This window comes from Etheostoma spectabile, chromosome 2, assembly GCF_008692095.1.
Source record: "Etheostoma spectabile isolate EspeVRDwgs_2016 chromosome 2, UIUC_Espe_1.0, whole genome shotgun sequence".
Taxonomy (NCBI): Eukaryota; Metazoa; Chordata; class Actinopteri; order Perciformes; family Percidae; genus Etheostoma; species Etheostoma spectabile.
Window position 1 is genome coordinate 8567447 of NC_045734.1, and position 14726 is coordinate 8582172.

The 14726-nt window shown below is 40.8% G+C and overlaps 1 protein-coding gene across 2 annotated transcripts in view; it reads right to left on the bottom strand.

Annotated features, from left to right (window-relative positions):
• The window catches only part of fhip1aa (FHF complex subunit HOOK interacting protein 1Aa), a 29901-nt gene extending 15425 nt beyond the window's left edge, over nucleotides 1–14476 (bottom strand). The window contains exons 1-3 of one of the 2 annotated variants that reach the window (XM_032538974.1): nucleotides 14209–14476; nucleotides 4391–4445; nucleotides 2186–2406 (exon numbers count right to left, since the gene is read on the bottom strand). In XM_032538974.1, the coding sequence (XP_032394865.1) occupies nucleotides 2186–2293 (108 nt within the window). In that variant the 5' untranslated portion in view covers nucleotides 2294–2406; nucleotides 4391–4445; nucleotides 14209–14476. Of the gene's footprint in view, nucleotides 1–2185; nucleotides 2407–4390; nucleotides 4643–14208 lie in introns of those variants that run through there. The other variant, XM_032538982.1, reaches the window with a different exon arrangement.
• Between the last annotated feature and the right edge of the window lie 250 nt (nucleotides 14477–14726).

Genomic DNA, 14726 nt, shown 5'->3' on the forward strand with positions numbered 1-14726 from the left:
GCCAGTTTGCCTAAAGCAAAAGAAGCTTTAATCTGGGACAGGGTGTTCTCATTTCTTTCTGTTTACTGTCAGGCTGGGACTAATGAAGGAATGTGTGAAGAAGAAAAATTACAGACCCCAGACATGACTTTATGGACGAGTCAAAAAAACTACAACGGTGAGCCTGTCACTGGTCTGGATTGTTCTGTCAAGCCTGATAAATCTGGCAAAATATTGTAACAGGTGTGAATTCAAAACAATAAGCTCAGTTACAAGAGTACTTCCACATCAATCTGAACTCACCAACTACAGTTACATCCAACATAATGCGTGTCACTGGAATAAACATCTTTTCCACTGACAACTAATGACAAAAGAAAGGAAAGTTCCCTTCCAGACAGGTTTTAAAATGAAATAATTATTGTGTCCGATACAGTAGTTTTCCCCTTTGAAAAGGGGTGTCACCATTCTCCAACTCCATGATTCAATAGGACTTTTAATTCTAAGGTTATAATTCACTTCAACTTTCAAATTAAACATATTCTTGTCGGCATTGACGGCAATGCCACAATAAGAGCCACTTCATGGCAGAAGGGTACATTACAACAACAGTTTGAGTTTCTCAAAATTAACAAAGTGCACGTGAATGCAACATTAGTTTAACAAGGTTCACATGAATGCCTCATGAAGTCCCAATTGTAGCCCACATACTGTACCTTCACTCACTAGTGGGAAAGGCAAAATCTTGCCACACCGGTGACTTCAGGGAAGGAGGATTTTTCAGATATTTTGTTTCTCCATTTTGTCCGAACGGCAGTGACCATAATTCAATTCAATAAAATGTTATTTCTAGTATCAAATCATAAGAGTTATCTCAAGACACTTTCGGATAGAGTAAGTCTAGACTCCACTATAATTTACAAAGACCCAACAATTCCAGTAATTACCCCAAGAGCAAGCATTTAGTGCGACAGTGGCGAGGAAAAACTCCCTTTTAGGGACAATCCTTGGGTGGTGAGGGAAACTTCCTTTTGAGGGAGAAACCTCAGACAGACCCAGGCTCTTGGTAGGCGTGCCTCACGGTGCCGGTTGGGGGTGTGATGAACAGTGGCAATAACAGTCACAATAAAGATAATGGAACTATGACTAGAAATAGTAGTTGTAGTAGTTCGTGGTGTAGCAGGGCCCTGCAGTGCGTTACAGAGCATAGCAGGACGTAGCAAGGCACCATAGCAGCTACAGTCTACTGGTAAGCTAATGTTACCCTGTGCTATGCCATCTCTATTGTTTTTCTCTTCATACATGCGCAAGTAGGTGGGGGTGATACTGGGGGAAAGCTTTTTGATAGTTTCAATCGAAAGCTAATTTCGATTGATTTTTGATTTCAAATCGAAACCGTAACACCCCCATCAGTTACTGTGTTAAAACTTCTTAAAAAAAAAAAAATCACACCTACTTCTTCTGCCGATCTCGTAATATATATATATTTTTTTCATTTCAAAAGGTTACTGGACACAAGATGTATCCTACTTCACTGAAAAGGTTAATTCTTGAGGTTTCAAGTTTCTACATCACACTTTTGTGAGTTGTCCAAGTGTGATATTACAAAATCATGCTCGTATGTGCATGTGTTAAACTTTCCTCCTTCAGCTGATGAATGTGAAAACAGCCTTCTGGTGAACAAAATCTGTATACGTTCTACCTCACTGACAGTAGAAACTAACTGCAGTGCTGTGCCATCAACACTCAACAGCAGTGCAAGTATGGTCAGTGGAATATTGGAAGTAGGAAGCTGACTGTCCAGGACTTTTGGCTCTTTGCAGCAGCAAAGTTCCTGTTCATCCCTATGGGTCCTGGCAGCCAGCGAAACCTACTCCTCCCACTCTGAGATGAACAAGTTATACAGAATGACACTGGCCAGATACTGAGGGGTTTGACAAGTGTGTCGGTGGCTAAGTGTCAGCTGCTTTAATGACTGCATTAGGGGTTGTCAGTGAGGGGTCTGACCCTACATTAAGCTAAATTCCAAATGTTGTTATTACATTTGTAACCAGATAAGCTTGTAGGGATCAGTTGTGTTATTTGGTCAGAAGTTGTGTGGTGTAACACAGATGTGTGTGAGAGTGGTAGAGAAAAAGAGTAAATAAGTATATTTCCAGTAATGTCCTTTAAGATGCGGGACTCTTGATTTAGTGCTGGCGTTTACCTGAGCCCAGTGGTTCTTGAACACAATCATGCAGGTCTCTGGATCCACCCCTTTCAAGACCAGAGACTGCCCATCTTGGTTTCCATTGGCAACCATGGAGGCCATCATGGTGACCGGATTATACGTGGATTAAACCATGTCATAGGCAGGAGAAGGAGGACATTCCTGACTGCTTACTGGGTGCAACCATAACCGCAGAATGAAGCATAATCACAGAGGACCTGAGGATGCAGAAAAAAAACACACAAGCAGACATCATCATAAACAGAGACACAAAAAGTTGCTTTATAAAATAGCAGCACAGATATGACTGCATTTTTCTGCTTCTGCATGGCTAGACAGCAGCTATGACAGGCATGCAGGAAAGAGAACAGTAACAGGCCAAGTCAGCTAAGAGACACAACGGTCTCAGCTTTGGCTCAGAGAGTTGCCTGCCGCACTCTGGACTTCAGACTGAGCTGTCAAATTGCTTTTGGACTACCTCAGATGCCCAAAATGGATTCCTGCAGCCCCCCTGACATCACTCTCTCATTTTTTGACATCAGAAGACGAACAACAACTGGGTGTGAACAACTCTGGCTAAATGTGGGGAGTTAGGGGAACCACATTTAGGCAAGTGAGGTCTGCATTGCTCACATTGCTTGTTTGTATAAAATAAAAATATTGTATTTATTATTTTAGTTGAAAATAGCCTGAGGGCAGCTTTGCAGATCCGTTACAACACTCCCATTGGCACTGTGGAACTTTTGAAGATGCCCCCCAGAAAAGGAACTTTGGCGTTTCCTTTGTAGAAGACAGCGCTGGAAAGATTGATTCTACTAAACAACACAGACGTCGTCTTTGACAACACTGGGAACAGAACGAGGTTCACACAGGATAATGTGAGAAAAAAAAGTTATATTCAGTTCTCTGCTATGCTGTAGAATTGTTTAAATGCACACTCACTCTTCAAAAGTAGAGATGTTAGGATGTGCCTTATCTGCCCGTGTTTCCTCTGCTTGCAGACCGTGAATGTTTGCGATGACTATCATTAGAATTTGAAATGTCACATGTATATGCAAATCGCAATCATGTTCAAGGGATCTTACACGTAACCTCTGCAACAAGATGAAGAGTCTACAGCCATGCTAACAGCTCTGTGAAGCTGTACCATAGACCGTTAATATTAATTTATATTCAATATATATACAGTCTATGGGCTGTACTTTAGCACAGAGGTGTTTCAAGCGAATGTCAGCATGCCAACATGCTCACAGTGACACTGCTAACCTGATATTTAGCAGTTATAATGTTTACCTTGTTCACCAGCTTAGCATAGCATATTGTTAGCATGCTAACAGTTTCTAATTAGCACTAAACACAAAGTACAGCTGAGGCTGATGGGGATGTTTTACAGATAAATTAGTTACAGATCTAGATAAACATAGAATCGGACAAATTCAATTTTGATTTCTGATGTCACAAGAGGGAAAGTCAGGGGATCACCAAAATAAAAGGCTTTATCATAAGGAGACCTTGGATGTCTGTACAACATTTTGGGTCAATCCATTGAGTAGATGTTGAGATGTAGATATTTCCCTGACATGACAAATGTGATCTGCTGGTGGTGGTAGAGGAAAAGTCAAGGGATCACCACATTTAGTAGGCTTAGCCCTCGGTATACTATGAATGTCTTTACAAAATTTCATTTAAATCGATCCAATAGATTTTTCATTCTGGACCAAAATGCTAGACCAACCACCTGACCACCATCCCTGGAGTCATGCTGCTAGCGGGGTTAAAGAGGACATGACATGGTTTAAGTCTGTCGGTCTTGGAGCATTCACACAACACCAGGACAAAGTTAAACACTCACACAGCACAATACAGGATCATATGGACTACATCTCTTCTGGAGATCAACTGTAAAAACACACAGCAGCTGCATGCCACAACACCAAATTAGAGCCTCTAGCTCCAGCCCCTAAATGTGCCTCTCAACCAATCACAGCTCAACCCCTTCTCTTGAATCCACTTTGCCCCAGTACCACAGAAACATCTCCACCAACTACCGAGTTTAGGCATAACAAGGCACACACAGTCAAACTTTCACCATCTGCTTTCAGTTAGGAGAGCTGCCGGCTGGTTGGATTCTTGACAAGGAATGTAAAAGCAGCATGGCGTGTGTGTCAGATTGTGTGTATGTGTGTGTGTGTGTTTTCTTACCTTTGCCAAAACATCTTTACCAGGGACGGGTCACTAATCCGACTTCATTGTTGTCCTGTTGTCAAACAAAAAGAAGAGAGATGAAGATATGTCAAAGAGAGGAGCAGGAAGTGAGTGTCCGTGTGAGAGGCCAGGCATTGTTGGAAGTGACTGGTCATGAGTAAGCTTCTCCGAACGCCATTTGGACGGAGATTGAGAGGGAGGAGGAGGTTACAGGGAGGGAGGGAGAGGAGAGAGGGAGGGAGTGAAAAAGGAAAAACATGGTGAGAGAAAGTCTACAGAAAAAAAAGAGGAGGTACAAGAAACATGACAGCAACAGTGTTCACATGCATTAAAAAGTACAGAATAAAACAACCGTGCGTCAGCGCATAATATTTCTGTAGGAATTTAACATCCTCCCAGCCTCATGATCCCTCTATGATTGGAGAACAACACTATTGTCCCTTCCAATTAGCGTTGTGATGTAATTGGTATCCTTCTCTACTGCGAGAGGCCCGTTCCCCTCTGACATTACTGCTCTCTCCAGCATTTACACCGAGCCATTGTGGGAATCATGTCATATGATGCAGTAGCCTCAAAACCTTTTTTTTTTTTTTTTTTAGATCATGGGTTTCTTGGAAAACATGCAATCCTTCATAAAAGCTTGATGTCATATAAACAGAGAAAATGAGACAGATGGAGATGTGTGTGTAATATATATATGTATGGGTGTTTAAAAGGTGAGTCATTAAACACTCATATTGTTTTGCAGGCTGGTTTTGTGTCTCGATGGACTCATACATGCAGTTACCCCTAGCAGCACAGTGTAGAAGCCGTAGCGACTTCAAGGTAAACACCTTAAATTTTGTTGGCCAACAAATTATTTATCGTCTTAAACGTTTCGTACGGAGACCCTGAAGGTTTGTTTTGTTTTTGTTGTTTTTCAGTGGTACAACAGACTTTAAGATTAGCTTAATGTAAGCAGTGATTAGCTCCTCTCAGACAACAATACAATGGCAACAACTGCCTTCCTCCTCTCAGATCGGCTTCACTTGGTACAGAACATGTTGTGCCTAAACTAGGAGCCAGGTAGGTCAAGACTTGGATTTACCAACTCAGTACATCATGTTGTAATACTCGTAAAAATTCCAATGCGGGGTCTGAAATATTCAACAAAGAACGCCGCTTGATTTTGAAGAATCAAATGGGCTTTTTCCAACTAATCTCTTTCACTAATCACGCTCTCATTTAAAGTACCTGCTGTCAGGTTGTCACACAGAGGGAGAGGGCACAGTTACCCAGAAGACGTGGCTCAAAATAACCTGAGATCGAGTAGAGCCAGAAACGGGACAAGCACATGCTAAAATATGGGTTGTTAAAAATACATCTTTTGTGCATGTGTGCGTTTTTTCTGTTTACAGTCTCAAACTGCCAGTGAAGCAGTCTCTTGCTACACAAGCATTGCTGAATTCTCCTAATTCCCTATTATCCAATCAATGCAATTTGATAATTCCACATATTTTTCGTCGCTTCCACATCTCCACAGTCAGAGACACGATCAACAGAGCAGACAAAATAAGCGTGGGATTTCCCTCAATGCAGATTTCATTTATACATCCATAGACACACCAACACAGAATGCCAATGCTAAGACTTAGACTTAGTTTTATTACTCCCTTTGGGATGACTCCCGCAAGGAAATTAAATAAACGTCATTCTCAGAGGGTAATTCATTAATTATTTCCTGAACAGATGTTGATGTTTAGGACTATGGGTTCATTTTCGACCTACCATCCAAATGTCAAACAATACCCGACACTTCCCCCAAAAAATTAAATAAAAACATTTTAAAGAAACGTGTTTACTTTCCGGTGTTTTAGCATCTTTAACAGTAAATCACATTAAATTGTTGGAGTAAGGCAGACTGACTACAAATCAAATCAGGGAGAAAGAAACTTTTTTCCAACATGCATTTAGAGAAAATGCACACTATAAAACCTGTTGTTGCTATGCTATTTTAACTGAGCAATACACTTTGATGCACTGATTATATTCCTCTCTTCTTCTGAATTGTTTTTCACTCCTTATGTTTTGATGTTGGGCCGTGATTGAAGGTCTCACGAGCCAAGTATTCAGTCACACCAGCAGTTTTAAACTTAAACTTGTTTTTGAGGTATTTACTTCCTGGTCGACGCTTCCATTAATTCCTGTGGGTCTTAGATTGATGCAGACTCAAAAGTAACGCTCACGTTATAATAATAATAGGGCTCAACTCATAAAGATAAAATAACAATAAAACTAAAAACTGTAACAAAGCCAAACGGAAGCCTTGTGTTTTGTAAAAACACAGAAACCCATTACTCAAAACGTTTAGGTGCTGTAGGTGGCTCTGGCAGCGTTTTAGGGACTGCTGCAGCTGAACTCCTTCACATTACCACAAAAGAAGTGTTTGGCTTATCATTATTAACAAGGAATTAAATACTAGCCAGGGGTTACAAACAATCCATATTTGCTGAGACATGTCATGCCCTTCCCATTGCATTGCAGACTGCTAATGATTGCATCGGTTCAGAAGGTATTATTTATTTTCACAACACCGATATAGCTGGAAACAAGGAATTTTATTCTGTTCAGTGGCCACGGTTTTACAACAGACTCGTCTCCTCACTCCCAAGGTAAACACGATGACAAAAGGGAGAACATGGGCTTGGCTACTGTGTTGCACCTCAGTCTTATTGCCAAAGTGGCTTCGCAAGAATCAAAAGAGATAAAGCTTAAGGGCTAAAAGAGGCAAACACAGTGAGAAAAAGAGAGAGAGAGAGAGAGAAATGTTTGTCGCCTCTGGGGATTTTTGTCAGTTTTTATTGACCTGGTTTCTGGTATTGGCAGCTTTCTGCCATCTGTGAAGTTCTCAAACACACAGGCGTGGACTGGAAAAATAGCTCAGAGGCAAGACACACCCTTTAGTCAGAACGATGATCATCTTTCTCGCTAAACAGGAGTTTTAACCCCCGAGACGTGATTAATAAAACAATAAGAGAAGAAAAAAATTATTTTCACAAATTTTGTCTAAAGGGGAGATGTTTTTGGGTGCTAGATCCTGTAACCTCCAGTAGACAGAAGAAGTCAGTCTTTTTGACTTTTCTCTCTCCTGAACCAGTGTTGTTATATTATTTACAGTGGCCAACTGGCAGCCATGGTAACCCAGTGACAGACAGGCCCATTAAAGTGATAGCTGCTGATGAAATATTTAAGGGCTACAGGTGAAGCCATTGAAGGGACAGATAGTGCCTGGTCTGATAAGTTATAGTCTCAACACAGCAGGAAGGAAAAAGGCCTTTCATTTCTATCCATGTCTCGGTTATTTCTTCACTGACCACCATCTATCTTTAGGAGAAACTCTTTACGATCTGAAAACGGACACACGGATTTCCAGAACGTTAGGACAAATAAATACACATTTTTGCGGTTAAATGTCATAAAGAAGAATGAATAAACAATAATTATTCATGATTCTTTATTAGTTTAATTTGAATTGGTTGGAATATTAATGATTTGGGATCTACTGTGAAAAGAAGAGGATGGAAGAGAAACATTTCACATTTATTTAATAGATAATAGTAAAATAAGTCTCCAATGAACTTCATTGTAGCCTATAAATCATAATATTCCATATGAAGTATCCTTAGAAAGCATTTCATAGTGGGTTTCTAAACAAAAAGAACAAGCCCAACAGATGCTGTATAATGATCAGAAATAGCTTTTGACATAAGACCGATGAGATTTACTCTACGCGAAGCTGTGGATTTTCACATGCACATGAAGGCTAACAGGGAGTTGGCTGTTGAATTCATCTTCAAACTGGTTTCAGAAAACAGGCTGTTCCTTCCATATTGCTCAGTGATCACGAGAAGAGAACCATTAACATGTTCAAACACACACATAGGCTTAGTGTAGCTGGGAGAAAAGGAGGAGGCGGTAACAGCAGTACCAGACAAAAAAAAAACCTGACCTCAAAATGAGAAGTAGATAAAGATTTAAAGAAGCCAACAAAAGGATAAAAGAGCCTGTGTGTTCCGTTGTTGAGATCAAAGATATGTGGCTAATTTCACATGCTACAACTCTCATGAAAGAGGGTTCAGCCTGCAGTGGAGAAATGGGCGTTCTACTGTAGACAGGGACAGGTGAGACAGTATCCTGCTCCCTGACACGGTGCTCACCTGTGTATGCACGACTCACTGCATGTACTGCATATTATGGGTGTAAAAATAGACACTGTATGTGTGTATTCATTTCTCTTCACTAGCCAGGAAGCAAGATGTAACCTTGGATAACACTGAAGGACCGCAGGTTTCCTTGTACTGTACTAAACACAGGTTGAACATGGTGATGGTGATGGGAATGCAATTAGTTTTGCAAATATTTGGTCAGAGTACATGAATGTGTGGATTAAATTTCACGGCGATCCAACAGTTAGTGGGCACTAGAGGAAAAAGTCAGGAGATTACCAAAGTTGTTAGGATTCATCTTTTGAGCATCAAAAATGTACCATATGTACAAAATTTCATAGAAATTTAGGGCCTGGGTAGCTCCCCTGGTAGTGCGCACACTCATATACAGAGGCTCAGCTCACAACATTTGGTTCTGACCTGCGGCGCTTTGCTTCATGTCATCCCCCACTCTCTCTCCCCTTTCATGTCTAAAGCTGTCCTGTCAGATATAAAAGGTCTAAAAATGCCACAAAAAAAAAAATATTTTTTAATATCATAAAAAGTCATGCGTTGGTTCAGTCTGGACCGACCACCAGACCAACATTGCTAGCCCTAGCGTCACACCAATATTATTGTCTACTTTAAAGACCCAAGATAATATGGAATGTGTGTGTAATCGTATGCAAATTTCTCTTTGTATCATTATAACCAAAATGTTACAAATGCTTTCTGATACTTTAAACAACAAGTCACTACACATTTTTCACTCACATTTGTTTTTCTGACCCTCACAGGCTAAATTACCACATTGTAACGTACACAACAATGAGGGCCGGTGACATCATGCTGTTTTCATGTTGGTATTCAGCCCATCCCCACACTACAATAGGCATCTGTCAGTGATAAGGATGTGTTTAGTGTGGGTATAACCTCTATCTCTGCTCCTGCTGCTTCAAGCTCGTTTGCATCACGTCTCACTTGCTGATAAAAAAAAAAAAAAAAGCTATGTTTGCATGTGGAATGGAAGATACAGTCTGTGAAGTTCAGAGAGATTTATCAGAGATGATGAGAGCAAGCTGCAGCACTGCACTCATGTAATTAGCCAACTGGATGAAAAGAGGGTTTTGAAAAGCTACAGTAGGATATACAAAAACTGAAAAAAAATGTTTTCATAAGGAATATAGCGAATACCAAAATGGCTGTCGGGCTCCTCTGTGTCAAATATTTACTTGGGTGTGGATAACTAGTGAAAGTTGTTTTTCTCACTTTTGTTTTCACTCTTAAGACTTCATCGCCTTTAAAACAAGTGCAGTTGAGGAGAATAAAATGTTTACATTAGCCGTCAAGTTGCTGCACACTTTGATGACATTTTTGCACATTCATTTTCAAAGCAAAAGACATGCAAAGTGATTTATATGCTTCCAGCTCTTTCAGAAAGTACTAAACACTGGCCTCTAGCACCTCGTGCACCGTATTGTTTTACTTTATGTAGGTGACTGGCTTTTCAAGGACAGATGACAAATGCATGCTGCATAAACACAACTTGTACCTTCCTTCCAGGTCATTCTTAGACAACAGAAGTGGTTCAACCTGATTCAGTATCAACCTCTATTCTTTTCACTCTGAAGAGAAGCTTCTTTTGAAGGCACTGTAGAGAGTTTGCCGGGGGAATAGAGGGTCATTCTTTGTACTAAGCTTGAACACAGGCTAGCCAACAAATGGGACAAAATGTACTTTACCATTAGCCGCTTTCTGACCAAGTAGTTACAGGAACAGTCCACTTCTAAACAGTTCTACTAACTACTCTCCTCAAAAAACGATTTTTCCGTTTGCATTCAGACTGGCCGAGTGGCCATAGGAACTGGTAGGAGGGGTGAGGGAGTGACGCCAGCACGGTCTTTATAACGTTGTCACTTGACTTTAGCCCCACAATAAAGAATAAACGGAGTTCGAACGGCGGCGTTTAAAGACCAGGCTGGGGTACTTAACAGAGAAACACAGAAGACGAAGGCTCCAGCGTGATGATCCTACTTAATATGATAGATGAAGATAGAAGAGCAGAGCGCAACAGGCTAACTAAACAAGAGGTAAGTTTAATTAGCATTAGCTTTTAGCTGGCTGAATTTGATGTTTGTCTTATGAGTTAGCATACGTAGGCATATTGCAACAGAGAGTAAACCATGTGGCACCACCTACAGCCTGTAGTGTGATTGGCAAAAATCCACAGCTCCCTGTTCAGATGCACCAATCAGGGACCGTTGGGGGTTTTAACTGAAAGGGGGGGAGGTTGTCAATGTTCAAATTCTTTGACTAAGACCTAGATCTTCGCAATCCTTCCTATAGCACCTTTAACACATATCTAATTTTATATGTATGTACACAAAGTGAAATGCAAATACTGGAAACCTCACTGATAACAAGATTCCAGTAAGTCTCTACGCCTGGCTTTTGTACAGAAAATAATAATTGCAGCACTTATCTTCCCCCTGAAACCACAATGTTTCTTGCTTTTCTGTTTATGTACATATTAAATAAAATGAGATCCAACGTAATAATTAGTGAGCTTTGGAATTGTCGGGAGGCCTTAAAGAGAGCCAAGCTAGCTGTTTCTACATGCATTCAGTGATTATGCTAAGCTAGGCTAATCAGCTCCCAGCTCTATCTTCATACTATCAACACAGACGACAAGTGATATCCACCTACACAATTAACTCTCTGGAAAGAAATGTTGAACTGTTCTTTTAATGGAAAAAAGCAGTTAAATTAAAAAGGTGATGTTAACACTTTACTATAGTGTGAGCCGTTAAAGAATACTGCCAGTCACCATTGTGCTTAGCTTTCACGTTGTCTGTAACATCTTTCTCAGGGTCGGTGTTGGGGCACAAACGGGGAAGGTGGGGCTAATCCCAAACATGGGGCACACGCGCACGCACACACACACACACACACACACACGTGGGAAAAAGCTATTCTAATTCAAAAGTACTTTCAAACAATCAGTAACATTGTGTGCAGCATAGGCAGTAACAAGCCAGGTGAAACAAATTAAATCCCCAACATAAACTTGTGACCTGAACCTTTTAATCTAATCACATTAGTATGACCATTGTTCACAGTCTGTGCGTAAATATCTTTGTTGCAAGTCTTAAAACTGATGTTAGCCAAACAGATCTCCCACTAAATGAGATTTGAGTCCCCTCGTAACATCACTCATAATCACACAGATGAGTTATTAGCCACACATTCCCCTCATTCCGCAGAAATTTGTATCGTAAAGTTGAAACCTCTCTTGCATTCCATGCTGCATGTCAGTATTCATGTTCACCCTATTCATGTTTAGGACGTCTTTATGAAAAGTGGGAAATTTACATTTATGCTGTAGTCTCTGGAGTAGAACTGATTAAGAGGCTAAGACCCACAGCATGTAACCAATTATGAACAACAGAGATCAGACGGTACAAGTTAAGACAGCATCAGAAAGAACTCTCTATGAAGCTTGGTTAAACAACATTAAAATGACACTAAGGTGCATCCCTAATATCATGAAAATCCAATTTTACATCCTTTAAAGTGACAGTATTTGCAAATCCATTTTCAAATGGTCATTCTGCTGAGAAGCCTGGATATATTTACATCCCCTCCCCCTAAGAGAGCCACTGGCAGTGTGCTACTGGGCTTTAGAGAGCATCCATAAGCACAACCACAGAAGCCACATTTGATGATGGCATAAAGAACAAAACCTTTGAAATTATATAAAAAAAAATAAAATAAAAAATAAAAAAAAAAGGAGACAGAGGATGGTTTTAGTTGTTCTGGAGTTTCAGTCACGTGATCACTCATGGCTGTTTGACAGCGGATGTGAAAGTCACCAGGACCAAAAACAAAAGCTCATACAAGTCAGGTAAAAACAGCTGAATCATCTCCATGACAACTGGGTAACCTCTATCCACTGGCTACAAAATGTACTCTTATAATAATTGGCATTATAAGAGGCAATCACGGGATACTTGTCAGGTTTGTTTCATGATTCAATTGTGTTCAAGTGAAACACGTTTTATTTTTTTAAATGTTCAAGAAAAACGCCCTCTGTTTTAGTATTCAGTCTGTTGAGTCTAAATCATCCAAATGTATAGTTTAACAAATTGGTTAGTCCTTCTGCGATAAAAATCAAACTATTTTGATAATCTCTTAGTTGTTTTTCAGGCAAAAATGACTTCTCTGGTTCCAACTTCTCAATCGTCTCATATGAGATGAAGATATTTCAGATGTTTGCACCATTTGCTGCCACTTTGTAGACAAAATAATTAACTGAAAAATCATCAATTGTCAATAATGAAAACAGTAAGTTGCAGCCGTAAAAAAAATTCTGTTAACAGGCTTTTGAAATATCCGGCTAATGTTAAAAAACAAACAAAAATAATCCTCCCTGTAGCCGAGTAATACATAAGACACATGATGAAATAGCTCCTCTGACTATTTCTCAACCGAGAGAGAGAGAGAAACCTGTACAACAACACTGTTTTGGTCTTTTACAGTTTGACATCTCGCCACCTGAGAAACTAGCCTCAAAAGCTCAGTTTACGTCACACTGATTCATCAGGTGGGAACAGGACACCTGTACTGTAAAGACTTTCACACTAGATGACCAGCCCTTTGCTGCGTGTCATCCCCCATCCCTGTCTCTCACCTTTCCTGTCTATCCACTGTGACTCTGAAATAAAGGGCAAAAAAAAGCCCACAAAAAAATAACCTTACAACAAAACAATTAATAAAAGATGGCCAGCATTGAAACATTAATGCTGTTTTCTGGTAAGTCGACACCTCTGGCACATTGTCTCCTTCAAAGCTCATTAGGAGCCTGAGAGGTGAATCAGGATCAGGTATATAGGCTGCACTGGAGACCTCTTCAATGTGGCTGTAAAAGAACTTTGCAAGGAGCTGACAACAACAGCACGTGGATACAATAGGTTTGTTTTTCCAAGTAATGGTGCTGGTAGCAAGGCAGATTATGAAACCAGATCCATTTGAAAACGGGTCATCAAGCAGTGACTGGTTTACTGGCTGAGGATGCAAAAAGAGTTGGCAGCTATGATTAGAGATTGGGTGGGTCTACTCTGTTTCTATGGTGAAGACAACAGTAAAGCAAAGTGGAAACCGAGCAAACAAAACATGTAGTTCAGTGTCTCACACACAAAAAAGTAGTAGTTATTTTACATGGCAATCCCCAAAATTTACCCCAGCTGAGACGTCTGGCTACTCCGGGTGAAACCCAACCCCTCCTCACACCCGCAAATGTCAATCACGGACTGTCAGCGGGGGAGCGCGCACGCGCACACACACACACACACACACACACACACACACACACACACACACACACACACACACACACACACACACACACACACACACACACACACACACACACACACACACACACACACACACACACACACACACACACACACACACACACACACACACACACACACACACACACACACACACACACACACGGTCCAACAATAACAGAAATGTCACTGTCATGTTGTATTGTAACAGGTAGGCTATGCTAAGTTAAAGCTACCACTGTAGAGTTGTGTTTCGAGCTCTTTCATTCTTTCTTACCGTCGGACGGCTCCTCCGGTTGGACGGTAGAAAGCAGCCAGCAGTTTGAGCGGCGTCGACCAGCAGGTTTAACCAAACACACAGTCGTATGCCCTCTCGGGGACGGATAACCCAGTCGCTGTGGTTTACAGCTCCATAATTCCCCGCTTTCGTATCAGTGCGCGGAGGTAGCCTATTATACGTGGAACCAAGCTATTTAACCTGAGTCCGCAGCACACATAGGTGAAACCGCACTCCAACTAATCCTCACTTGAACGCTCCGCCCACTGAGTTACAACAGGCCCACGTCCACTGGAGGAGCGCTTACACTTTATAGTTTCCCTCGTGAGAAATATATCTGTTAGAAAGAAAACTGTGCACGTGTAAAAGCATGTAGGCTACATAAAGTGTCATTGTGACAAGGTTAACAGCCTGGCTTGTGTGGTCTCCAAAAAGCACCACTCCTCTGGACAGTAGGCCTTTCAGTTTTCCAAAAAAACCTCATTTGAATTTCAATTTCAGAATCTTATTTCAGCACT